Source organism: Erpetoichthys calabaricus, chromosome 4, assembly GCF_900747795.2.
Source record: "Erpetoichthys calabaricus chromosome 4, fErpCal1.3, whole genome shotgun sequence".
Taxonomy (NCBI): domain Eukaryota; kingdom Metazoa; phylum Chordata; class Cladistia; order Polypteriformes; family Polypteridae; genus Erpetoichthys; species Erpetoichthys calabaricus.
This window is the reverse complement of record NC_041397.2, coordinates 156,684,107-156,711,808: the sequence shown is the minus strand read 5'-3', so window position 1 is coordinate 156,711,808 and position 27,702 is coordinate 156,684,107. Positions and strand designations below refer to the sequence as shown.

At 39.9% G+C, this 27,702-nt stretch overlaps 1 protein-coding gene across 1 annotated transcript in view; it reads left to right on the top strand.

Annotated features, from left to right (window-relative positions):
* Window positions 1–27,702, top strand: part of synj1 (synaptojanin 1) — a 540,854-nt gene that overhangs the window by 290,763 nt on the left and 222,389 nt on the right. The window contains 2 exon segments of the mRNA XM_051926623.1: window positions 4,798–4,990; window positions 17,553–17,711. Of these exon segments, the coding sequence (XP_051782583.1) occupies window positions 4,798–4,990; window positions 17,553–17,711 (352 nt within the window).

Here is a 27,702-nt window from a genome sequence, read left to right as displayed (position 1 = left end):
TATATAAAATATCCTATGTCTGTCTGTATGTCTGTCTTCTTTTAACAAGAGAACTACTTAATGAATTTAGATTGTTTTTTTTTCTGTGATTTGCTTGAACATTCTGGTTGATTTTGCGATTTCTCTCATTGCGCTAAGTATCATAATTTGCTTGCAGGAGTGATTAATTTGTGCTAATCCAAGCTGGAGGGAGCAGGCCGAGGGAAGGGGGAAGCGTGACGTCAAGAGTAGGAAGACGGGTGGTACCCTCCTTACTCACTCGCCTGACTCCATTCAAGTCCGTCTACCTGTTGCGACGTGTTGGAGTGTACCTTGCCTCCAATTAGCTAGCGATACCTGTTTGTTTATTGATTTTTAAAGTTTGTGTTGTTCCACTACTAGGTGGGTGGAACCGCAGGAGACAGCCAGTATTGTATGTATAAAGTTACATCCACAAGTATTTGGACAGTGACACAATTTCATAATTTTTGCTCTGTATGCCACCACAATGGATTTGAAATAAAACAGTCATTATGTGATTGAGTGTAGACTTTTCTGCTTTAATTTGAGAGGTTAAACAAAAATATCACATGAGCTGTTTAGGAATGATGGCCATTTTTCTGCATACTCACCCCCCACCATTTCCATGGGCCCAAAAGTGTTTGGACATTTGACTGTCAAACTATTCCATAACCAGGTTGGAGCAGTTCCCTCATTGTTTCATTGATTATTAAGCAGGTAAGTGATCTGGAATTGATTTAAGTGTGGAATATGCATTTCAAATCTGTCACTGTGAACTCAGTATGAGGTCCAAAGAGCTGTCAAAGTAAACAAAGTCCATCTTTAGAATGAGAAAACAAAACAAACCTTTTAGAGGGACAGCAGAAACTTGAGGAGTCGTCAAATCAACCATTTGCTACATGCTTAAAAAGAAGGAACACCAGAAAGTCTAGAAAACCACAGAAGAGAACTGTTCTGGATTATTTTTCAATTATGTCCTTGGTGAAGACGAACCCCTTCACAACATTTAGCCAAACCAAGAAAACTCTCCAGGAGATAGACCTGCTATTGTCAAAGTCTGCAATCAAGAGAAGACTTCATGAAAGTAATGACAGGGTTTACCACAAGGTGCAAACCACTGGTAAAACTCAAGAACAGGAAGGACAGATAAGACTTTACCACAAAACATTTTTTTTGAAAGCCTGTCAGACACAGTTAATTTTCTTTGGACAAAGGAAACTAAGATCAATATACAGTATACCAGAATGTTGCAAAGAGAAGAGTATGGAGAAGAAAGAAACAGCTCATGATCCAATGAATACCACATCATCTATGAAACATTGTGGAGGCAATTTTATGGCATGATCATGTATGGCTATGAATGGAAGTTGGTCACTAGTGTTTATTGATGATATGACTGCTTGCAGAAGTAGCATTCTAAAGTGTACAGGGCTATACTAGATGTTTAGATTCAGACAAGTGCTACAAAACTGATAGGATGCTTCATAGTACAAATGGACAATGAGCCAAAACATACTGCGAAAGCAAACCAAGTACTTTTCAATGCAAAACAGTGGAATGTTCTTCAAAGGCCAAGTCAGTCAACTGACCTCAACCCAACTGGACATGCATTTCACTTACGGAAGACAAATCTGAAAGCAGAAAGTCCAAAAAACAAGCAGCAACTTGCTACAAAAAAGGCAAAGTATCACCTGTGTGGAAACCCAGCAATTGGAGATGGCTATGTGTTCCAGACTTCAGGCAGTCATTGAATGTAAAGGATTTTCAACCAAATTTTGAAAATGATCTTTATATTTATGATTACGTTAGTTTGTCCAAAAATTTTTAAGCCCCTGACACTGAGCAGGCTCCTGTCAATAATGGAGAATCCACTGCATCCACTGAACATTGTCATCTCCAGACAGAGGAGTAGCTTCAGCGACAGACTGCTGTCAATGTCCTGCTCCACTAACAGACTGAGGAGATCGTTCCTCCCCCACACTATGCGACTCTTCAATTCCAACCGGGGGGTAAACGTTAAAATTATACAAAGTTATTGTCTGTCTATTATACCTGCATTGTTATTACTGTTGTTATTATTATTGTTATTACTCTTTAATTTAATATTGTTCTTTATCAGTATACTGCTGCTGGAGTATGTGAATTTCCCCTTGGGATTAATAAAGTCTATCTATCTATCTATCTATCTATCTATCTATCTATCTATCTATCTATCTATCTATCTATCTATCTATAAAAAATACAGCTATGTTTCTTAAACGTTTATATAAAAAAAAAAAAAAAATTTAACAGCATCAGCAAAAAAAGGATCCATGTTTATGCCTTTCTTGTGTCACTATGTTTCACTGCATGTGCAGGGCAAACATTTCATATAACACTCTACCCATGTCTAGACCATATGATATAAAAAGCATATTGGGTGAGATTTTTTAAACTAATGCTGATTTGGGCATCAAGACCTGGTACTAAATAGGGTTATTTAATGCCTGTTGCAACCAACATATTATAAAGTTTCAGTTCTTTGAAAAAGCCCCCATCCCCCGATATCCTCTGTGGTTGTATATTTGTCACAATGAATGGCTTCAGTTCTTTAAACAAAATATAATATAGATAAAGGAACCTGAGTAAACATACAGTATAATACCATTTCCAAACAGCTACATACTTAAGTGATAATTATCCAGCACTTCTTTTGCCCATGTAAAAAAAGTAATTATCCCCTTAGTTATTCAGTCAAACAGCTGACCAAAGGTAATTGACAATTAGAGTCAGTTGATTGAACGCAGCCAGTCATAATTGCAGCAGTGTTCAGTCTAAATCTCACCATATATTGAGTCTTACCATAAAAGTGAAATGGTTATCACAAGGATTCTAGGACAATGCTGTGCTTCAATCATAATTAAACAGAATTCTAGAAGAGATGAGGAAAAAAGTTGCTAAAACTTACCAATCATGAAAGGATTGCAAACCCATTTATTTCTAAGGATATGGTTTTCCAATACACCACAGTGAGAGCTATTACCTTCAGATGGAGAACATTTGGAACAGTGGTAAATATTCCAAGGAAAGGCCAGTTTACCATAATTATCCCAAACATCAGTCGATCTGAAGGCTTCTCTAGCCTCAGTTAAAAGTCAGTGTTCATGACTCTATAATAAGAAAGAGAGTAAATCTTTGATTCATTGTAGAACAGTATGGCAGAAGTGTCTCATAATTAAAAGTAACAACAGTTCTCGTCTCGTGTTTGCCGTGAAAAAGCTGGGTGATCCCCAAGTATTTTGTAATAATTTTATATGGGCTATTGATTCAAAAGTAGAAATTTTTTGGATGACACATTTTCAACTATGTCTAGCATGAAGCTAACAGTGTTTGATAATTAGAACATCATACCTACAGTATAATAAAACTTTGTGGCATATAATGGTGTGGGGATACTTTGCTGTGTCACTGCCTGTATCCATAAGATTTGCCATTATTGAAGGAACCATATGTAGTGTACTTTATCAGAATATTCGTAATGAGAATGTCTGGTCATCTGTGTATGTCTTGAACCTGAAGTATAATTGGGTTATGCAGCAGAATAACCACTCTGTGGTGTTATGGGTCCACAGCTCTTCCAGCAAAGGCCAGTTTGTTTTTAAATGAATAATCACCGCGCTCACGGCTTAGCGAGGGGGCGTGGTGGCTGTAGCGAGCCGCAGGGTGATCTGCGGTGTGGGCGTTTCTCACCTAAGTGCACAGGTGAGGGACTGCCCACATCCGTGATTGTTCCTGTGGCTAATGGGCTGCAGCTGCTATGAGAAGGAAAAGAGAATGAGGAGAAGGGAAAGAAAAGAGAGGAAGGAGAACGGTAGGTAGCGAGAAGACAGGAAGCAGGTGGAGAAAGCCGGTGTAAGGAAGGAGAGCGAGTGAGCAAGCGAGCAAGCAAGTGCAGGCTCACGTTAGAGAAAGCAGGCAGCTGGGAAGAGAGCTCACGAGGGGAGTGTTTGGCCGACACTCAGTGGGGCTGAAGGAAGCGGTCGCTCCAGCTGAGCGACTAAGTAGCTGGAGTGATCAGTAGAGGCATCGACGTTACCTTCGATAGGAGCGGGAGTCGAGAAGGCTTTGGGCTGGTGTAGCCCCAGCATGAGCGCCTTGGCTGCTGGGAAAATGACCCAAGTCTTGGTCCAGTTGGGAGCCCGACGTAGCCAAGGGTCAGAGGGCTACTGGACTAGGTTGAAGGGCAGCTGTTCCTGCAGGTAGGCGACTCTCCTGTCGAGTAGCCCAGATGGGTGTAGCAGGGCAGCCGCCGTGGTAACAGAAGACACCGGGCTTTTTGGTTTTAACATATTGCTTCCTGTGACATTTTACCTTGTGGTTTTTAGAAGAGTTTTTCTATTTATTGATTTTAACCTCCACATGTTTTAAGGATTATTTATTTAATGAAGACTTTTAAGCACTGCACTTGATTTATTGAACATTTTTGCACTTTGTTTTCGTTGATTGTTTGAATAAAAGCACTTGGCACTTTATTACACCATCCCCTTGCTCATTGTTATTGCCTCACTGTCTAGCACATCGGTGACATTACCGACGGTGTTGGGTTCAAGGGCTCCCTAACAGCTGATGGGAGCGTGGAGCAGAACCCGCATCGTCACACACTCACAATTCAAAATGAAGGCTACAACTGAACAGCTTAGAAGAAACAAAAGATTTGTAGTGACCCATTCATAGTCCTGACTTAAATTTAGAAATGCTTATTGTCTGATTTTATATTAATGGCTGTATTTACATATGTTTTTTTTTTATTGTTTCCAGGGATGTTGCAGTTGACACTGTTAAGACAGGAATGGGAGGAGCAGCTGGTAATAAGGGGGCAGTAGCAGTCCGCATGCTGTTTCACTCAACAAGCATATGCTTTGTCTGCTCACACTTTGCTGCAGGACAGTCTCAGGTGAAAGAAAGAAATGAAGATTACCTAGAGATTTGCCGGAAACTTACCTTTCCAATGGTAAGGCTCCTTCCATTATTTTTCTATTATCAATAATTTGTAATTAAAAATGCATCATGCACCATAGTTTATATTTTTATAGCAAAAGTTGGTAATAACATAAATATAGGTAGACCTAAGACTTGTCAGGCTTTGTGAAAAAAAATATTATACAGTATATATATAATTCGTTCCAAAACTCTGGTCGCAACCCGATTTGGTTGTGACCCGAAATAATTTCCCCCATTGGATTGTATGTAAATACAATTAATCCGTTCCAGACCGTATGAACTGTATGTAAATATATTTTTTTTTTTTTAGATTTTTAAGCACAAAAATAGTTAATTATACCATACAATGCACTGTGTAATAGTAAACTAAATGTAAAGAAAACTAACATTGCAAGAGTTCACGCTATAGCCTTGCGAACTGCTTTTAATGAGTTTTAAGCACATGGAAAAAAATGAACATTTGAAAAATCCATGATTTATACAAAAACTAACCATAAACATCCAAGAAAACTAACCTTGCATGAGTCGAGTTCTGGCATGAAGGAAGTGAGGAGGAACTGGGTGGAGAGGAGATTGCAGTTTTGAGGTAAAGTCTGTGACAATGCGGGTTCGCTGCATGCTCCCATCTCGCTTCCGGGAGCCCTTAAACTCGTCACTGTCTGTAATGTTACCGATGAGCACGACAGTGAGGCACTACAATGGAACACGGGGATGGTGCAAAAAGTGGCCAGTGCTTTTATGAAAATCAACAAAACAACAATCAAAAACAAAGTCCAAATTAAATAAAGTGCAGTGCTTTCAGAATCCTTCAATAAATAAATAATCCCATAAAAACAGAAGTGAAGTGGAGGTTAAAATCCAATTGAAAAAAGTCTTCATTAAATACAACGAGGTTAAAACAATGCTGGAAGCAGTCTCTTGAAAAACAAGCCCGGTGCATTCTTTAACTGGTGACCCCCCTGCTTCTCTCTATCCAGGCTTCGCAACAGGGGAGCTACTCTACCTGCAGCTGTCCTTCCTTCAGGTCTGGAGGCCACCTGATCCCTGGCTTCGGTCGTGCACTCTCTGGCGACCAGGAAGCCCACATCAGGGAATTCATCGCCCAAGCCTCATGACTCCCGCTGCCTTCTCGGCTTTACGCGGCCAGTTGTCCTTCTTCTGGTCACTCCAGCTCCTTGATCGTTCAGCTGGAGCGACCGCTTCCTTCTGCCCCACCAAGTGTCGGCCAAACACCCCTGCTTGGGCTCACTGTCCAGGTGCCTGCCTGCGAGCACACGCTCGCTCGCTCACACTGGTTCTTTCCACACTGCTTCTTGCTTACTTCCTCACTCCGCAACCTCCATCTTTCTTTTCTTTTTCCTCCCTTTAGCCGTCTCGCGCTTCTATTTATGAAGAGGACGTGGCAGCTGTAGCAATCACTGTGCACTTAGGTGAGAAACGCCCACACCACGAATTCCCCTGGAACTGCTTCAGCCACTCAGCCTCCACGCCCCCTCACTAAGTTGCAAGCACGGCGATTATTTATTTAAAACTGGCCTCTTGACGTGAGCTGTGGACCCATTATACCACAAAGTCCCTCTGCATGATGCACGGCTGACCAAGAACAATGTACTGTACAGGGAGAGACTGAACACGTGCGTAAATCACCGGCGCGTACAAACCGTAAGGGAAACGAAATAGAGCACAAAGAGTTCACAACGAATGCACAGGGAGAGACTGAACACGTGTGGAAATGATCGGCGCGTACGAATATATATGTGTGTGTGTGTGTGTGTGTGTATATATATATATATATATATATATATATATATATATATCTCTATACTAATAAAAGGCAAAGCCCTCACTGACTGACTGACTGACTCATCACTAATTCTCCAACTTCCCGTGTAGGTGGAAGGCTGAAATTTGGCAGGCTCATTCCTTACAGCTTACTTACAAAAGTTAGGCAGGTTTCATTTCGAAATTCAAAGCGTAACGGTCATAACTGGAACCTCTTTTTTGTCCATATACTGTAATGGACTGCAGCTCGCTGGCAGTGGGAGGCAGAGTTGCGTATCGCGTCATCACGCCTCCCACGTAATCACGTGAACTGACTGTGAACGCAGTACGTAGAAAACAAGGAAGAGCCCCAAAGAGCGCTGAAGAAAACATTCATTACACAATTGAGAAGGCAGCGAAACAATAAGAAGCGAGCGAGTGACGCATACAAGCATATTCATAAGTGCAGCTAAGGCGGAAACAAAGCACGGTGTAAACCGTAAGTTTAAATTAAATTTGGCAAGATTGCTTTTCTCCTGTACAACTGTACGTTGTATTCTCAACAGTAAGCTTGCACGACTTGGTCATATTACATCTGGAGTGCTGAACTGACAACGTGGTATACAAAGAAAACTATAACAATCGTAATAAACGAACAATAAAACAACGGACAACCCGTGGATTAAATAAAAAGGCTGCTGCCTTGGCGAAGCAAGGATAAAGGATAGCCTTATATGGCGTTCGTTTATAAAACAGCGGAGAAGCTGTGTAAAGACTGCTTCACAAAAAAACAGCAGAGTGCCTTATATGAGCAGGCAGTCAGCTGAAGAAGGGAATCAATAAATAACTATAATCGTAATAAATGAACAAAAAATAGCGGAGAATCCGCGGATTACATTAAGGAAATGGGTACCCGAACAGAAAAGTGAGTCTCAAATACCTACACAATAACTATAACAATTGTAATAAACGAACAATAAAACAATACAGAACCGCTAAGCAAGGAGAAAGGACGGCCTTATATGGTGTTCGTTTATAAAACAGCGGACAGGCTGTGTAAAGGCAGCTTCACAAAAAAACAGATCCTTAACAAATTGTTATTGGTATATTTTCCCTCAATTTAAAAAGGTTTTCTTCTTAATTAAAATTTAAAAGCAATACTTCACCACTGCGAAGCACGGGAATTTGGCTGTATGCAGTGAGTGTGTACGCCTGATGAGCCCAGAATTAGGGCGAAACACGTGTCGCGTACTCTGCATTATTTGACGGTAAACTATTTTCAACCATTCTATGATCTGCTTCTCACAAATGAGGGCACCGTGGCGGATGTTAGCTGACTTGCTGGCCAACCACAAGCGTTACCTGGTAGGTAACCACCCATACAATCAGATTGTGATTCAGACTACGAATGCCGTGAATGTAATTACCCCGATCTACATGCTGTCAAATAAACGAACCACACACCGTGGCGCAATGTTAGGGGCTTCGCCTCTAGCGCTGACGTCCGAGGTTCGATTCCCGTAAGGAGTGCAGTGAGTGTGTACGCCTGATGAGCCAAGAATTAGGGCGAAACACGTGTCGCGTACTCTTTACATTATTTGACAGTAAACTATTTTCAACCATTCTATGATCTGCTTCTCACAACTGAAGGCATCGTGGCGAATGTTAGCTGATTTGCTGGCCAACCATAAGCGTTACCAACCACAAGCGTTACCTGGTAGGTAACCACCCATACAATCAGATTGTGATTCAGACTACGAATGCCGTGAATGTAATTACCCCGATGTACATGCTGTCAAATAAACAAACCACATGCCGTGGCGCAATGGTAGGGGCTTCGCTTTAGTTGCCTCACATTTTTATGCAATCGTTTTGTTCACTCCACTGAATTAAAGCTGAAAGTCTGCGCTTCAACTGCATTTAAAATTCATTGTGGTAATGTACAGAACCAAAATTAGAAAAAAGTTGTCTCTGTCCAAATATTTATGGACCTAACTGTATGTATATGTATATATGTGTGTATATGTATATGTGTGTCTATATATATTGTCACACACGTGCGCATGGGAAACAGCTGAAGGGCCTAAACACTAGTATTTCTACGCCAGGCCAGGGGGCAGTGGAGTGTACTGACTCTCTCTCTCAGTCCCTTGCAGACTTTTCCCAGGAAATCCTGCCTCTTGCCGGCCCCAAGGATGACGTCACTTCTGGACACGAGGACGCCACTCCCAGTTCCTGCAACGTTGACGCCATTTCCTTTCCAGGCCTTTAAAACTGCCATCTTGCCTCAGTACAGGCTGTTCTGTCCTGGACTCTGAACTATACACATCGTGTACAAAAAAAAAAAAACAATTTTGCAGCGAGCATATTATACGGGTGGCTGCCCCAATTCTTTATGATGTCTCTGACTCATTCTTGTGACAATATATACTAGCTGATTACCCAGTGGCTTCGCTCACTGAGTGCAAGGGAAAAAAATAAAATGTAGTCTATAAGTTATTAAACAGTAAAACATTAAGATTTAAGAAGTAAAGATACATTGAGCAGTACTGGAGTGGTTTCAGGTAAACTACATTTTAAAGGCGGTATAACACAACAGGTAAGTGGTACTAACAGCAGTTAAAAAAAATGTAGCTGGATCATCTCAGTAGTAGATCCCATGTGAAAGGCACTACACGACTGCTGTGGTATAGAAATTACATTTTCTATGTGATCGTCCAAATTTCTGCCTGACAACCTTGCACTACATGCCTGTGATTTAAGAGAAAAATAATTCTGATAAATGTGGACGCTGCCGTTCTGTACTTAACGGGCAAAAGGTCCAAACAATTCCCAAGTCCAACACTTTATATGAAGAGGTCTGTACATCTTCTTAGATGTAAACTCTTCATCTTCTTGAAATAATTGATCACAAAAGCAACCTTGAAAGTTGCAGGGTTTTAGTGACCCGAACTCAACTTAAGGGACAGTAAGTAGTCGTGCAGGGCAGTTTACAAACAGAGTCCTGCTTTGATGGCGCAGATTACACTCATTCACAAAGATTTTCACTCTCCCAGGAGCCAACGGGGCACTTGAAGTGTCACAAACAGTGCGAGAATAGAGGACGCGGCCCGAAACTGCGAAGCTCTCGACCCGGCGGAGCAGCCTGACATTCCGCGCCTCCCAGCATCCACTTTGTTCTTACGACCCCTCGCCGCTGAAGGCGGTCTCGTCTTCACATTGTTTATAGCTCGGCACAGTTAAAAAGTAGAAAGATGCCAACTAAAAAAATGTTACAATGTGGCATTTTCCGCGACAGTCACGTGGACGAATAAAACTTCTCTGTCAGAATGCGCCTGGCGGCGGACAGCTCAGCGCTGTTGTCCAGAGAGGAGGGCTGGGAGAAGGCGACGATGGGGCGCACTTCTATGGGATAGATCGGCGTGTTTGTGTTTACTTCTTTCCAATATCAGTAAAATAACTCTCACACAAATAATAACAATTCGTAAAGACGATATAAAAATGGCGTCCACAAACGAAATGATTAGTTCCTGTATTAGAATATGTTCTGTGGTCATACGTAATTTCCATATTGCATGGTCATATGTAATTTCTGTTACAAATGCAAAACGAATTTTATATATATAGATATATACATGTATATTTTCACAAAGCCTGGGGGAAGTGTTACAGACTCAAATCAAAGGCAGCTTCTTTTTGGGTGCATACACTGTCGGCATGGCACTACCAGATCTAAACACTAGCGTGGTGAATTGTTTGTGTACTAAAGTGACTTTAGCTGCTTATGGTGCCAAGTAGAGTAGTGTTGCGGTGCAACAGTCTGTTAGCCAATGAAAGTGTTGTGAAGAAGCTGTCGCTTGTTACGGTTCTGCCTTTGTCCAGAAACAGCTCCATAAGCTTTATGACCACAGTCTCAGATAGTCTTTCTCCCGTGGTATGACTAGTGTCTTTTTCTAAATAAGGAATGGCATTGCACATGTACTTTGTCTCCAAATCTGCTGCTCTGAAGTCTACTTGTGACTTTACACTGTAAGAAGATAAGTAAGTAAATCAAAGTAAGTAACATTCGATGTGGCTTTTTTCATATAAAGAGCATCACAAACAGAACTTTGCACTATACCTTAGTGAGCTCGGCATGCCCTGCAGTTTCGTTGAATGACATGCATGTGTCAGATTCACTGGCAGGATGACACCCAACCTCTTGCTGCATCTAAAAGGTCCCATCTTTCGCCTTTACGCCTGGTGCAGCCGAGTTATTTTTATGTGTGAGTTGGTGTTTCTTGTGGAGAGGGCTTCTGTTCTCTTTCTTCAATGTAGAACCCTCATCCTCATCTGAGTTCACCTCTGTTATAGCACATCTTTATTTGAAAACAGCAGTGTCAGATCAGGGGGAGCGTTAACGTGACTGAGAGAATAAATCTGAATAATAAAAAAAGTACCATAAATTTACACCCGCTGTTACAGACTCTAATCAAATGTATGTTTTTATTGTATAATAGTAACAATTAAAGCAGCTCAATACTCCAAAACGGTAATTCTAGGAAGCACCCAGAGTCTGCATTTCTTACCCCGCTACACCACCCAAACGGTCTTGTCAGCATCATTCCCTAACCCAGTTTCTTTTTCCTCAGTTATATTCTTGAATACAAGCACACTTGTTTTGTTATACAGTACGTGTACCTTTTATGAAAATGTTTATTTCATATTTGGACTTCAGTCTTCCACACATTATACACTCCATGTTAAAATTTTGTCATTAGTAGTATAACATGAAAAAGTTTCTGTTTTAGGTATGTGTTCAACATTTCTTGAATTTCTCTCATTTCCTGTCATCCTACATTTACATAGATCGTGGTAGACACAGAACACACATGAAATGCATGTGTTTCAAATAAATACAAATTATTTACCCAATACAATTCCAGGCACTTCACACGCAGATAAAGAGCCTTGACCTGGGAGAACTTTTTTGCTTGAGTTGAGCTTTGGCGGTGGGAGTACGGGATAGTAGGCTGCTTGTGCTGATCGACACATTTGCAAAACAAAAGACGCTATTGGAGAGGTGTGAAGGAATTTAAGGTGGCCTGAGATTACTTGTTTTTTCGTAGGCTTCAGGGATTCTAGTGTTAATGACTTCTGTTCACTTTTCTGATGTACATAGTTACAAGTCAACTGCCATTCGCATGTCCTTCTCATAAGAAGGACTTTCATATTTCAGATCTCTAATTCTGTATTGAAATCTGATATTTTTATTTTCTTTCATCTAGTGAATGTACGTCCATTTGTTTAACAGGCAAAAATGTTAGACATTGTTTAATTGGAATCCTATTAAATCCCTTGGATTTTCATAGTGCCAAAGTCATGAACTATACCAATGGCTTTCCTAAAATTAGTTTATAGTGTTATGATAGTTAGAAGCAATTATAAAGCTATTTCAAGACAGGAAGAAAGTGGAAGTACAGATGTCATTACCAGCCAATAGGACCCTAGTGGAGAGCAAAGGAATAAGCATTCTGTAAATAGTATAAGACCTGCATTTTGGAGAGGTTCTTCACATAAGTCCCAGCAATGGGAGGAAGTAGATGGAGACAACTTGGTCACAGGGGTCAGGATCATTATCTGTTGATTTTGAATAGAGAGATCACAGAAAAGGGTTAGACACAGTGAAATGATGAGTGGTATCGTGTGTGAGAAGGGCAACTACTGAATAGGAACTAGAAACTAGAAAGGAACTAGAAATATGGTTGGATGAGAAAAGCAACTGATTTATTAAATAAATGGTGGCAATATCATGCACACATGCAATGAGATTGAGCCACAAGATCAAACTGGCAGACATTGCCAGTGACATGTGAGTTTGGTAATGTCTTTAGCTCAGTATGGTTATATGACAGGTTTTTATTTACCTGTAGGTGGGACAAAATGCTGCCTAATGCATTTTATAGCTCAAATAAAAAACTTCTCACACTGGAATGATAATTCCTAAACAACTAGAGGAACTTTTTACTAAAAGATAGAATGAACAAATAGCTGGGTCTCAGGTGCTTGAATGAATCACTTTTTCAGGGGTATAGTGAGGTTGACACCCCTATTTATAAAGGAGGATATTTACCGAAGTATCTAATGAAAACATTAAAAAAAATGGTTATCCCACAGCAGACCTACCTCAATAGTGATGCTGAAAGCTTCCAGGACATAAGCAAGTGTGCCTTTTCTGCCCCTACTATAAAAGTAGAACAATATGATATTGAGACCCTAGGGATTTCTGATTTCTTTAGCGTGGAATGAGTTGCTTGAGTGTCAATCAGAAATCTAGGCGGCTTCCCTGAAACTCATGTAGTGAGATGTGGCACTGGAACAGAGAAAACACAAAATGTTAGTACAGAAAGAAACAATGGATATTGTACAGTCATTCTTGTCCCCTAATCATCTCCTGTCTCTCATTGACTACCTCTCTCACCACTTCACCACCTAACAAGTAATGTGTAGAGAGCATTCTGGTGCAAAAATGGCTGCCACGTGGATGCTTCACATTAGTGATGGTTGAAGTTGCTCCCCCTGATTATGTAAAAGCCTTCGAGTGGTGAGAAAAGTGCTATATAAATGTAAATAATTATTATTATTATCGTTATTATTCAATTGTCTCTTGCAGTTTTTAAATAAATGTAACAGAAAATGTTGTGCAGTTGTTGCTTGAAAGTAGTTCTGTACCACTGTAGTTAGAGACTAGTGCTGCAGTTGTCATCTGGAGTGGTAAACGTGCAGCTGTCAAGCCATACGTGAAAGAGAGCTTGGGAGCTTGCGCTGATAGTGTATTGCCAGACCCACCACAGAATGAACATACTGGATTGGGAACCGAGTGCACCACACTGAAACAGTATGTTTTTTACGGTGGCTGAAGTGCAAATTTTGCCGCCAACCCCCAAGTTTTCCCTGCAAGTTGGAGAACCTTCTTGCAGGGCTGGATGCAGATTAACACTAGAATTACCAAAGCCTATGAAAAAACTCGTAATCCCGGCCCACCTTGAATCCCTTCTCCGTCAGTGTCTTTTGCGTTGTAAATGGTGTCGATCAGCACAAACAGAAGCACCCTAGTATCCCATCCCCCCGCCCACCACTGCAGTTCAATTCGCAAAGAAGGTTCTCAGTGTTTATCTTGGAGTGAAGTACCTTGAGCTGTAAAGGGTAATTAATACATCGTCATTTGGAACACATACATTTTATGTGTGTTTCCTTGTCTACAACAATCTATGTAAACACATCATTACAACAGAAACATTTTTCATATTTTAGTAATAATTGACAAAATGTAGACATGAAATGTATAATGTGTGAAGTCTGAAGTCCAAATATCAAATAAATACTTTCAGAAAAGGTACAAGTATAACAAAACAAGTGCACTTTTATTCAAGAATATAACCGAAGAAAAAGAAAGCAGGTTACAGTAGGCTATTTATACGACCGCTTACGTGGTGCAATGGTAAGAACTGCTCACTCCCAATCAAGAGGTCGCAGGTCCGATATCAGCTGTTTCACAGATTTACCATTTTGAGTATTGAGCTGTTTTTATTGTCAATATCTTCTTATATAATACACTACCGTGGCTGTCCGTTTCTCTGTCCAGGATTTTAAATTACCTGTAGTTCGCAAACCATTTGACCAACTGACCTGAAATTTGGTACACATATACTACGTGACCTCTACTGTCCACTTTCGGGGTGGTTATTGACCTCCAGGGTAATTCCTCTTTTTATTTTTATTTTATTTTATTGTAGAATCAACTCTCGGCAGCGTCCAGCTGTGCGGCGCATGTATATGGGCACCTTTCTCATTCCCTACCACCTACCTCTTCATATCTTCAATCATTCTTGAGGCAGATTGAAGACTTAAGTGCCAGGTTAAGTGAAAAATTAAAGAAAATGTACTAAGTAATTGCAACACAAGCACTGACTTAATCAATTTTAACGTGAAAAGATGCCGATGAAAGAAAAGAAGCGGGCCACTAGGGTGGAGAAAAGAAGAGCTGCTCAGGAACCAGCAAGCGCATCAACCTCTGAGCAAACGAATGCTAAACATACAGAGAAAGAGGATGAAGACTATGAATGCCCAAGTCAAGTGCAGTGCGCCGTTACTGGTTATACAATAAAAATATACATTTGATTTACGTCTGTAACAGCCGGTGTAAATTTATAGGACTTGTCAAAATTAGCATTTTTTTCAGTTTTATTCTCTCATTCACGTTCACGCTCCCACAACAGCCCCCCTCAAACTCCGAATCTGATGCAGTTTTAAGGTAAAGACGTGGTATAACAAAAAAACTTGTTTTGTTATACCACCTCTTTATTTGAAAACAGTATCCAATCTTGTGTGTGAACGAGACCGGGACTGGGAAAACTGTGGACGTGGGTGTGAGTGGTGTGCATGACTGAGAATGATTGTGACTACAGATTTTTTATTTTTTTTGTTCAGTTTTATTCTTGAGCGTTCCTGCTCACGCTGAATTAGTATGCACCTTCTGGTCCATGATGTCAAAACCTCACTAACAAAAAAGAGAGACATATATATGACATTTAGAATAATTAATTTTATGACCTGTATAGTACATTTAGAAAAACATTGTTGCACTAATGCAACATTATATTCATTCACATACCTTCATGCGGTTGTAGTCGGTGACCATGTTTTTTTTTTTTTTTTCCCGATCTTGCCCAGTCTCCACATTTTGATGCATGGTGGTGTTTCTTTTGTACTCCCAAGAGATGCGGAGGACAGAATAGTACAGAGAGGTCAGTTCCGCGCAAAATACAATCATCAAATTCAAATGTTAATAGTTCCCACACACCCAGGACCATCCTTCCTACATTTACAGTATGACATGTGTACCTGTTGCAATGTACACACCTCTGTATGCTGTGGTTCCTATTACACTGAAGGAGCACCTGACACTGAACTTTCTTTTCTGGGGGAAGTGGAGGTCTTGGAACAGAAGCTTGTTGACCATGCATCCTCTTTTCTTTTTCCATCACCTTTCCATGTAAAAACCGACAAAGTTCAACTGCATGGTGAGCTATAACACTCTTCTTTTCTCAGTAGGAAGAACAGTCCTTGGGTGTGTGGGAACTGTTAACATTTACACTTCATGTCTACATTTTGTCAATTATTACTAAAATATGGAAAACATTTCTGTTGTAACGATGTGTTTACATAGATTGTCGTAGTTGCTTTCGTAATTCTTGTGTTAATGTCATACCCAGGACGAAGCAATTGCAGATTTAGGGCCCTTGAGCCCAACAGTGTAAAATCACTTCCGTTGTTTGCGGGATTTGAACCAGCAACCTTCCAATTGCTGATATAGATCCCTAGCCTTGGAGCCAAAACTCTGCCATTTGCGAGGAAGAAAAGAACAAAAAAGAAAGTGGAATGAGGAAATTTTTGCAACAGAGGAATGGGCCTTAAAAAGGACTGTTAGTTACACAGTGACTGAGACCAGTTCTGAGTCTTTGTGCTAGGCTATGTTTTACTTCCATGCAATTGAGACTGCACTTCTGTCTTGCTCACCCAACCTCATTTATCCTATTCCATGTCAGATACCCTTGCCAATTCTTGCCTGTGAGATCAGAGGTTGGAGCTACGTATCGCTCCTCCCACCTTTGTGCCATGCCATATCAGGATGCAGACTGGAACAAAACGTCAAAATTGACAAATATTTGCAAAAGAGAACATTGTAACTTGTGAGTGCTCTCTTTTTTGACAGAGTCAACAATGTTCAGCAACCATCAACCTTATAATAAATAATAATTACAGGAATAGACTAAAGTTAGAAACATGGGAAGCCATGAGAAGATGCAGCCTATTTGTATTGATTTTGAACCATTTAAGAGTTGTTCTCTTTTTTTTTTTCTCCTAAGTTTACTCTAAATACACATGTAACTGTATACTTTTTGTAAATATAAAAGTAGTTTTTTTCTTTTTTTTTTTAGTTCAATTCACACCATTGTTTTTTTTTCTTAAAATAATTAATTAAAAAAGCATTTTTCATGTACACGGAAACTAAAAGGTAAACTCCCTGTTAAAATTACTTAATGGAATATTAGGGAAATCTCAGTTTTATTTGTGGATAGTAAGAGTTTAGTACTTAATAATTTAAGATACAAAAAATGTGTTACTTAAAAGCATTTCACTTCCTGATGTTTCCAAGAAAGGGTTGAGATATCATATGATATTTGATCACTCATTCATCAATGGTCTGTTTTAGTAACATTTGATTTGAATAATACAGTAGGTTTGCTATTGTCCAAAATCAAACTTTGAGACTGCTGTTAGCAGAAGCCAAGATCCAAATCATGTCCAGCTTTTCAGGTTTGGTTTTTTATTGAGGGTTGGGGATAAGGGCTTGTCCATGTGTTTGGGAGGCCTTGGCTTATGTTTCAGAAACCGTGCTCTATAGGACTTGAGTGTACTACTTAATGTTATCAGCATATATTACCTGAAAAGCAAGAAAAGTAAACTTTTGAAAAAAATCATAATCGGCAAATGAGCTTTATTTTACTTTAGGGAAACGCTGCCATATGCACTGAGCCATATTACAATAACATAGATTGCATTAGCAATTATTAGAAATAGTGTCAGTGTGATAGTAAAAGTTCTTGGTGTAAATTTTCACCATGTGGGGTAAAACAATTCAGCTTAATGCAATGTTTGTTACTTGCGTACTCAATGTTTAGACCATGATAACAGAAGAAATAATGTTTTAGTTTAATATTTAAGAAATTGTGATTATTTATTACTTTTGTGTGTGTTTCTGTTTGCAGGGAAGATTATTATTTTCTCATGATTATGTATTTTGGTGTGGAGATTTTAATTATCGCATTGACCTTCCTAATGAAGAGGTAAAAGAGTTGATCCGCCAGAAAAATTGGGATGCACTTACAACAGGAGACCAACTGCTTAATCAGAAAAATTCAAATCAGGTAATATTCTATGAATATCTTGAAAAAGCTGAACTTCAATTTCATTTAACTCATTATTCTCAGTACTTAAATAAACTTCTTTAGAATTTTATTTGTGAGTTCTTATCCTAATTTATTAAAAAAACAAAGTATTTTGACCCTACTTTCTGAAAGAAAAATGAACATAATTTGTTCTAGAAGGAGCCCTTATGCCCCACTACCCTACACCACAATGAAGAACTACATGCTAAATCTTTTTTTCTCCTTAATCTTACCTGCACTGGTTTGTGGTAAATACAGAACTTCCAAGAAGACTACTTTCTCAGTTTGGCTCATCCTGCTTATTTTGGCACAAAACTGCATAAATTTGGATTGCAGAGGTGGAATCCCAACATTACCTATGTAATTTGCTCCAATAAGGACAATGGTAACTGGATCCAACCCTCCTCTGGGCAGGAGACAAATCACCTGTCGAGAGGTCTTCTGCTTGTATGCCAAGGGGGAATCGCACCATATGAGACTTTGTCCAGCATGGAGTGCTAGCTCATTGGAAGAACCACTTTCAGTGCTAGGAATCACACTGTGGGAGAAACATTCTGCCTACTGTGCCATCTCAAAACCGCAACTGTGACAAATTATCCACTACATCAGTGACAGCAAGAAGTGGCTTTGACACACATAATAATTTTATATTTAGTTTTTTAAATAAAGGATGATTACAGGATATTGAAAATGACCATCAAACCATATAAACTGTACCTGTATGCCATTAGGTGAATGGCTCATCATATAGCCAGTCCCATAGTTAATTTCTTATTTTCTTGTCTGTTTCTATAGCCACTTGTGCCCGACCAGCACCTTAATACTAAAAACTAGTCTATGTACCATGGAGCCCTTCGCTTTACCACTTTAAAGACAGCTCCTTAACTGTACCAAAAATGAATTCTTTCTTATTTATGAACGTGTGTACCCATACTTTCTACTATCATTAACACTTAAATGAAAGTTAAACTGGCTGTCATTTCACACATTACTAACCAACTGTTTAGCTAACTGTTGCATATCCTTGTTTTGCTAATACTAGTTATTTTATCTAATTGTTTTTATTTTTTTGCTAATTTTATCCTGTAGGCTTTGCATATTGAAATTCTTTTCCTGTTGATAACACTGTAGTCTTTGTGATTAAATAGTAATAATCCTTGGAGGCATGTTTCCAGCCTTTTCTGCCTGCCTTTAAACACTGCTGCCCAAACAAGTTTGTGTTAGTCTGTTTACATTTACCACCTAGCATGGAGACTGAACTGAAAAATATGCATGTGCTGACAGTGACCAAAACACATTCATACTTGTCGCAGCCCCTTTGTGTTTGGTCAACACCATATACCTAATGTTGTGTGTCAGGTAAGTAACTCCCTGTGTGGAGTTTGCATGTTCTCCCCGTGTCTGCGTGGGTTTCCTCCGGACGCTCCGGTTTCCTCCCACAGTCCAAAGACATGCAGGTTAGGTGGATTGGCGATTCTAAATTGGCCCTAGTGTGTGCTTGGTGTGTGGGTGTGTTTGTGTGTGTCCTGCGGTGGGTTGGCACCCTGCCTGGGATTGGTTCCTGCCTTGTGCCCTGTGTTGGCTGGGATTGGCTCCAGCAGACCCCCATGACCCTGTGTTCGGATTCAGCGGGTTGGAAAATGGATGGATGGATGGATTATTATCATTCCTCTCATTTGTATCCAGCTGAGCCCCAGTAGGTTCTGTCTTGGGATCATCAACAGCAATGGGCATGGATGTTTCCCATTCCCCTGCAGCAGTTTCCGTTTCGCCATGCCATTCAGATTCCACCCCTGTGGCTAACAATTGGCTTACATGATATTTCACCACCTTGCCTTTTTGCCCTTACAAGGTACAGGACATTGGGCCTTTCCTTTTGTGGCATGAGGTGTGGTATGATAAGCAAATAAGAAATTAGATATTTTTTGCTGTAATGACCTCTGGTACCCTGTTTGTTTTTCCAGTTCTAATTTGAATGTTTGCACCATTTGTTCTGCAGCCTTATGTCTTTTACTGCATTTAGTCTAAGGAACTCAGCAAATTCAGCAGGCTTAAATGGTAGACCATTGTCTGATACTATCTCTTTCGGAAGACCATAGGCAGTAAATACTTTTCTCAAAACCTCAATCAACCTATTGGTGGTAGTGGCATTTATCTCTTCAATCTCGACCATTCTATAAGAGGTATCCACTAACACTAAACACGTCTGTCCATTTTTTTCACAAAAATCTAAGTGAAGCCTCTGCCAGGGTCTTTCAGCCCAATTCCAGGAATGTACAAGTACCTTTTCTGGCAGATTCCTGTTTTCTTGATAGGTCCTGCACACAGCCACGCTCTCTTCTATCTGCCTATCCAATCCTGGTCTCCAAAAATGAGTGTTCCAGATGTAACCTGTCCAGGACGGTATTAAGTAACAATGCTGGAATTACCACTTCTGCTTCCAATATATGCAAATGTTCTCTGGTGTGAGTTCTGTTCTCTGAAAATAAGGCTTCAATTCATCCTCACTTAGATACTCTGGCCTCTCACTCAATGTATATAATTTCACCTTCTTCAACATTAAATCTTTAGCTGTCGCTTGAGCAATATCTGCTGCTGAAACTGGAAAAGTATCTAAGAAAGACACTTTGTATTCTAGGCTTGATTTTGGACCAGTCTCTTAATCAGCATCAGCATTCCCGTGCTCAGCAGAGTTTTTAAATCGAATTTCATATTGATAAGATGCCAAGGTTAATGCCCATCTTTGTAGTCTGGCAGCAGCTAAAGTGGGAATTGCTGTTTTTGGAATAAATTTTGATTAGGGGCTTATGATCAGTGACTAAGTCAAATTTTCATCCATCCAAATAGTAGATTACTCTGTTCAAACCTTGTACAACTGTGTACATTATGTGCTGGAAATTAGAAGGTATGCCAGCTAATCCTTAGGGTAATTTGTTTACCTGGAACAGTCCCTTTTGTGTATTAATATTTAAATATGCCTTGCTTTCCTTATCCAGATCAACTTGCTGATATGCTTGTGCTAATTCAATTTTACTAAACTGTTTACAATTAGCAACTCTTGCAAACAAATCTTGAGTACTGGAAGTAGGAATCTACATCTAGCCACGAGTTAATGATGACCTTATTGTCCCCACAAATATGTATACTCCCATATGACTTTGGGTTAGGAGCTGCCCATTTTGCATAGGATACTGGGGTCAGTACTTCTTGTTGTACTAAAAGGTTCAACTGTTTATCCAATGCATCTTTAATTGCATAGGACACTGGCCTTGCCATACAAAATTTTGGAATAGCCTTTTCAGATGCATGTAGTTTGGCCTGCATAACTTTTACATATCCCATTATTTAGAATTTCCCAATATTTAGAATAGAAAGGCAATTTTAAAAATGTCTGGAAAATGTCCATTTATATAAGACATTATTTAAATACAGTCAGTTGGGGAAATGAGCCACATCTTACTGAGAATATTTGACTTCAAACTGAAAGGCAAAGACAGATGCATCACAGTGTGCTGTAGACTGCTCGATGTAAATAATGATTTTGCTATTCAACTTTTGAAACAATAGGAATTAATAGAAGTTTCGATATCGATGTTATAGTAAGGAAGTATTTAATCATAATAAAAAAAAAAGAAAACCAGTTAATTTTATTAACTCTACCCCTGTAGAAGTTTGAAATCAAGTCTCCGTTACTGTAGGAATCTTGCTGAAGAACTAAATGATTTTGAGATCATGGAGCGAGAATTACTGTTACCATTAAAAAGACTGAATAAGTACAATGCTGCCATTGCACTTTGAGAAAATTCCTAAATATGTGAATTGCAAATGCCATCCAGTTAAATCAAAAAGTTGATTGGGCTGATCCTAGTAACTATAAGCCTGTTAACTTAACATTTTAACTATCTGAGCAGCAGTTAAACATTTCTTTTTTGTTAAAACTAGATAACACATTGCTAAACGATACAGAGTACTTACAGATTATACATTAAAGATTTTCTTAGAAGTGGGACAGGTAATTTCTTGCAAGTGGCAAGACCTAACTTGGCCATAGTTTGGAACGGAGACAGAAATCTCTGCCTAAGACAAGGAGAAGAAGAAAGGTAAGAATTGAGAAACTGATCCATATTACTAACCGAGAATGCTAAACCGGATGGACGCAGGGACATCCGGCCATGGGCCGTAGCCGCAAAAAGACGTACTGCGCAGGCGCAAGAAAGGGCCGCGAGAGGCGGATGAGGGGCCGCGAGAGGCGGACAAGACCACAGAAAAAAGGGGTGAGCAAAGAAAAAAGAGGACAAAGAAATGAGACGCCGCCAGCACAGAAAAAAGGAAAAGGCAAAGAAAAAAGTAGTCAAAGGCAGGCACCGCACGAAACCCATTGCACACGAAACTAGCACGCAAAAAAAAAGAAGACGCTCGCGCACAACAGCAAGGCTCCCCCCCCCCCTACAGGCACCGGACGGGATACACACCAAGAGGGGGATTTAACAAGCCCCTGGAATACAAAAAAAAAGAACACAAAACCACCCCACACACCCTACAAGCAACGGACGGGACACACGCAAAGAGGGGGATTCAACAAGCCCCTGGAACACAAAACGAAAGAAGACGCTCGCGCAACAACAATCCTCACCCACAACCCCCCCCCCCCCCCCCCCATCAATAAGAAGTGACACCCAAAGCCACATATCTAAAGGAAACGTCCATATTAAACATACGTCATCTCAAAACCTTCACACTAGGCAGCATAGGTGGATCTCCTTAAAATAAAGCACTATTAACCGTTCAACTGGAGAAAAGGCTCCATATTAACAGTGAGTGCGATCCTCCTTATTACTTATACATATTTCGCACGCTGAGGAACAAACAAGTCATGCATACACGGTCACGGGTACAAAACGATTCGGATCGGATAACGGGACCAAACACACGAACACGAATGAAACCAAAAAAGTACACGGCGGCGCATACAACGCGCTTCGGAAAATACGTGAGAAAAAATGTCTCGGATCAAAAAACGCAAAGCTCAAGTAACCCCGTTACAGAGACGTGCCCAAATGGACAGACACATTGAACGTAGACGCATACAGCACGCATCTCAAAGTGCTGCATCGAAACAAGCACGATTTCAAAAGAAAGAGCTCGCGTCTCAGACATACAAAAAAGGGAGCAAAGCAACGCGCATATGACCGGCCAGAAAACAAGCAAGCAGGACTCCAAAAGCAGAAAGCTCAACTGACCGACATACAAAAACGGACAAGGCACGATACAAACAATGCACGACGTAGAGTGAAACGGACTTTGTGCAAAGCGGAGGCGGATCAATTAAAAATCAAAAATAGCGCGTCACAAATAATGGACATGCAACAACGCGGCACTCAAACACCACAAGCAAAACATGCCCGTCGCAGACATCAACGCCAGACGTCTGCTAAACGCTTACGCCAGTTGGCTGACAACGCTTTCAATAATGAGTCCACTATTGAGGAAAATTCATTGGGATTAATGAATGTCATTTGCAATCATTGTCATTCACTTAACTTCACAGAAGAAACAACTGGCAATACAAATAATGAATTTACACGTTGTTGTCAAAAGGGGCAGATTAGACTGCCTCCTTTACATTCATATCCTGAATATCTACAGAAGCTTCTAACTAACGATGTGCCTGAAAGTAAAAACTTTATGAACTGCATTAGATCCTACAATAGTTCATTTGCTTTTGCATCTACCGGAGTACATATCAGGCCACCAAAAGGCAATGGCCCATACTGCTTTCGCATATGTGGTTAACACAACGCACTATATTATGTCCAAAAAATATTAATGTTAATCACATTAATAACCAGGTCATTTCATTACTTCCTGGAGAGACACGGCTCTTTCTAAGCTCTGACAAAGTTGACTCTGATGACGACAATGAACATCTGAATTTCCCCTTAGAATATTTGAACACTATTAACCCGGACGGATGACCACAACACAACCTTACCCTTAAAAACGGAACAATAATCATGCTATTAAGAAACCTTAACACTAAACAGGGTTTATGCAATGGCACACGGTTAGTCGTCAACACCATAACACACGATGTTATTCAAGCAACAGTTCTTTCAGATTCACATGCTAACAATACTGTTCTCATTCTTGGAATTGACCTTACGAGTTCTGACCTAGAATTACCTTTTACATTGAAACACTGACAGTTCCCCATTAAACCTGCATTTGCCATGACCATCAACAAATCACAAGGACAAACCATGGACAAGGTTGGCATCTACCTCTCTGAACCCGTTTTTGGACATGGACAACTTTATGTTGCCTTCTCATGTGTTCGACGTTCATCTCACGTTAAAGTTAAAATTAAAAATGATCCATGCCAAGGAAGACTCATTCAAAGACAAGACACCATCTTTACTACTAATATTGTATACAGAGAAATATTCCAATAAAACATTACTCTATGCCAAATACTCTATTTTGTATTTATATAGGCATCATCCAAACCTGGACACTATTCTATATCTAATTCATACATCTCACTCTTTGTCATGCCCCAACGCCAGGGGTTGGCGAGCGAAGCGAGCAGGGGGCGGAGCCCCCTAGTGTCAATAGATTGGATCAACTAAATGGAATCAGAGATGGATGAGAATAAGAAATAGGTGGGAGACTGTTCAAAAGTATGTACAGAACAGTACTAATAGTGTTTGGGAAACAGAAGTAAGTACAGTAATCCCTCGCTATATCGCGCTTCGACTTTCGCGGCTTCACTCTATCGCGGATTTTATATGTAAGCATATCTAAATATATAACACGGATTTTTCGCTGCTTTGCGGGTTTCTGCGGACAATGGGTCTTTTTACTTCTGGTACTTGCTTCCTCAGTTGGTTTGCCCTGTTGATTTCATACAAGAGATGCTATTGGCGGATGGCTGAGAAGCTACCCAATCAGAGCACGCAGTTAAGTTCCTGTGTGCTGCTGATTGGCTCAGCGACGGAGTGCTGCATTAACCAGGAAGTCTCATCTCACTCATTCAGCATTAACATGCTCCTGCTACTGCTTCAGGGGCCGTGTCCAAGCGCCAACAGAAGATGCAAATGATTGCAGAAAAGGTAAAAGTTTTGGATATGTTGAAGGAAGGGAACAGCTACACCGCTGCAGGACACCATTACGGCATCAATGAGTCCACGATTCTTTTTATTTAAAAAGGAGGAAAAGCATATAAGCTCTACGGCCGCAGTGTCCTTTAACCAGGGCGCAAAACGAGTTGCAAGTGGACGTGATAAGGCAGTAGTCTGGATGGAATCTGCTTTAGGGATTTGGATTGAAGAGTGCTGGAAGAACAACAACGGCGGTGCTATACAGTCGCCTGAAGAGGCTCCTTTAGAAGAGCTGTAACTCTATCCTTTGTTGTGCAGTAAAATTAAACTCATCGTTATTGGACAAGTCGTCGTGTCATTGTTGGTGAGTAACCATAATTATCTACGTACAGTACTTATTACATGTATATAGTTTAGTGTCACTGTACATACATTTTACTGTATACAATTTTTCTTGCATTGTACGTATTTATTGCTGGTGGCCTGTCTGTCGTAATGGCTGTAACATATGTGATATCAGAGACGCTCGATATCTTTAAATAAATATTTAGGTTTCACTGTATATAAACTGTGTTTACATACATAATTTCAACGAATCTTACCTAATATCTAAGAGAATACAAAGGGTTTATGCTGTATGATTGTGCGGGAAATGTTTATAATAGTGTGGGAGAGATTATAAGGGCTTAAAATATATAAAAACTAGCAAAATACCCGCGCTTCGCAGCGGAGAAGTAGTGTGTTAAAGAGGTTATGAAAAAAAAAGGAAACATTTTTAAAATAACGTAACATGATTGTCAATGTAATTGTGTTGTCATTGTTATAAGTGTTGCTGTCTTATATATACAGTGGTGTGAAAAACTATTTGCCCCCTTCCTGATTTCTTATTCTTTTGCATGTTTGTCACACAAAATGTTTCTGATCATCAAACACATTTAACCATTAGTCAAATATAACACAAGTAAACACAAAATGCAGTTTGTAAATGGTGGTTTTTATTATTTAGGGAGAAAAAAAATCCAAACCTACATGGCCCTGTGTGAAAAAGTAATTGCCCCCTGAACCTAATAACTGGTTGGGCCACCCTTAGCAGCAATAACTGCAATCAAGCGTTTGCGATAACTTGCAATGAGTCTTTTACAGCGCTCTGGAGGAATTTTGGCCCACTCATCTTTGCAAAATTGTTGTAATTCAGCTTTATTTGAGGGTTTTCTAGCATGAACCGCCTTTTTAAGGTCATGCCATAGCATCTCAATTGGATTCAGGTCAGGACTTTGACTAGGCCACTCCAAAGTCTTCATTTTGTTTTTCTTCAGCCATTCAGAGGTGGATTTGCTGGTGTGTTTTGGGTCATTGTCCTGTTGCAGCACCCAAGATCGCTTCAGCTTGAGTTGACGAACAGATGGCCGGACATTCTCCTTCAGGATTTTTTGGTAGACAGTAGAATTCATGGTTCCATCTATCACAGCAAGCCCTCCAGGTCCTGAAGCAGCAAAACAACCCCAGACCATCACACTACCACCACCATATTTTACTGTTGGTATGATGTTCTTTTTCTGAAATGCTGTGTTCCTTTTACGCCAGATGTAACGGGACATTTGCCTTCCAAAAAGTTAAACTTTTGACTCATCAGTCCACAAGGTATTTTCCCAAAAGTCTTGGCAATCATTGAGATGTTTCTTAGCAAAATTGAGACGAGCCCTAATGTTCTTTTTGCTTAACAGTGGTTTGCGTCTTGGAAATCTGCCATGCAGGCCGTTTTTGCCCAGTGTCTTTCTTATGGTGGAGTCGTGAACACTGACCTTAATTGAGGCAAGTGAGGCCTGCAGTTCTTTAGACGTTGTCCTGGGGTCTTTTGTGACCTCTCGGATGAGTCGTCTCTGTGCTCTTGGGGTAATTTTGGTCGGCCGGCCACTCCTGGGAAGGTTCACCACTGTTCCATGTTTTTGCCATTTGTGGATAATGGCTCTCACTGTGGTTTGCTGGAGTCCCAAAGCTTTAGAAATGGCTTTATAACCTTTACCAGACTGATAGATCTCAATTACTTCTGTTCTCATTTGTTCCTGAATTTCTTTGGATCTTGGCATGATGTCTAGCTTTTGAGGTGCTTTTGGTCTACTTCTCTGTGTCAGGCAGCTCCTATTTAAGTGATTTCTTGATTGAAACAGGTGTGGCAGTAATCAGGCCTGGGGGTGGCTACGGAAGTTGAACTCAGGTGTGATACACCACAGTTAGGTTATTTTTTAAAAAGGGGGCAATTACTTTTTCACACAGGGCCATGTAGGTTTGGATTTTTTTTCTCCCTAAATAATAAACACCATCATTTAAAAACTGCATTTTGTGTTTACTTGTGTTATATTTGACTAATGGTTAAATGTGTTTGATGATCAGAAACATTTTGTGTGACAAACATGCAACAGAATAAGAAATCAGGAAGGGGGCAAATAGTTTTTCACACCACTGTATATATATATATATATATATATACATATATATACACACACATAAACATATATATACACACACATAAACATATATATACATATACATATATATATATATACATATCTACATATACACATATCTACATATATATATATATACATATATACATCCACATATATATATATATATATATATATATATATATATATATACACACACACACACACACATACACATATCTACATATATATATATATATATATATATATATACATATATATACATATACACACACAGACACATATATATACATATCAATTTGTTACATTACTTTTGTTTTTTGCAGCACAGGCAGGTGAAGTGACTTCCTCAGGGTCACACAGTGGTATCAGTACCAGGATTTGAACTGACAAGCTCCGGGTTTG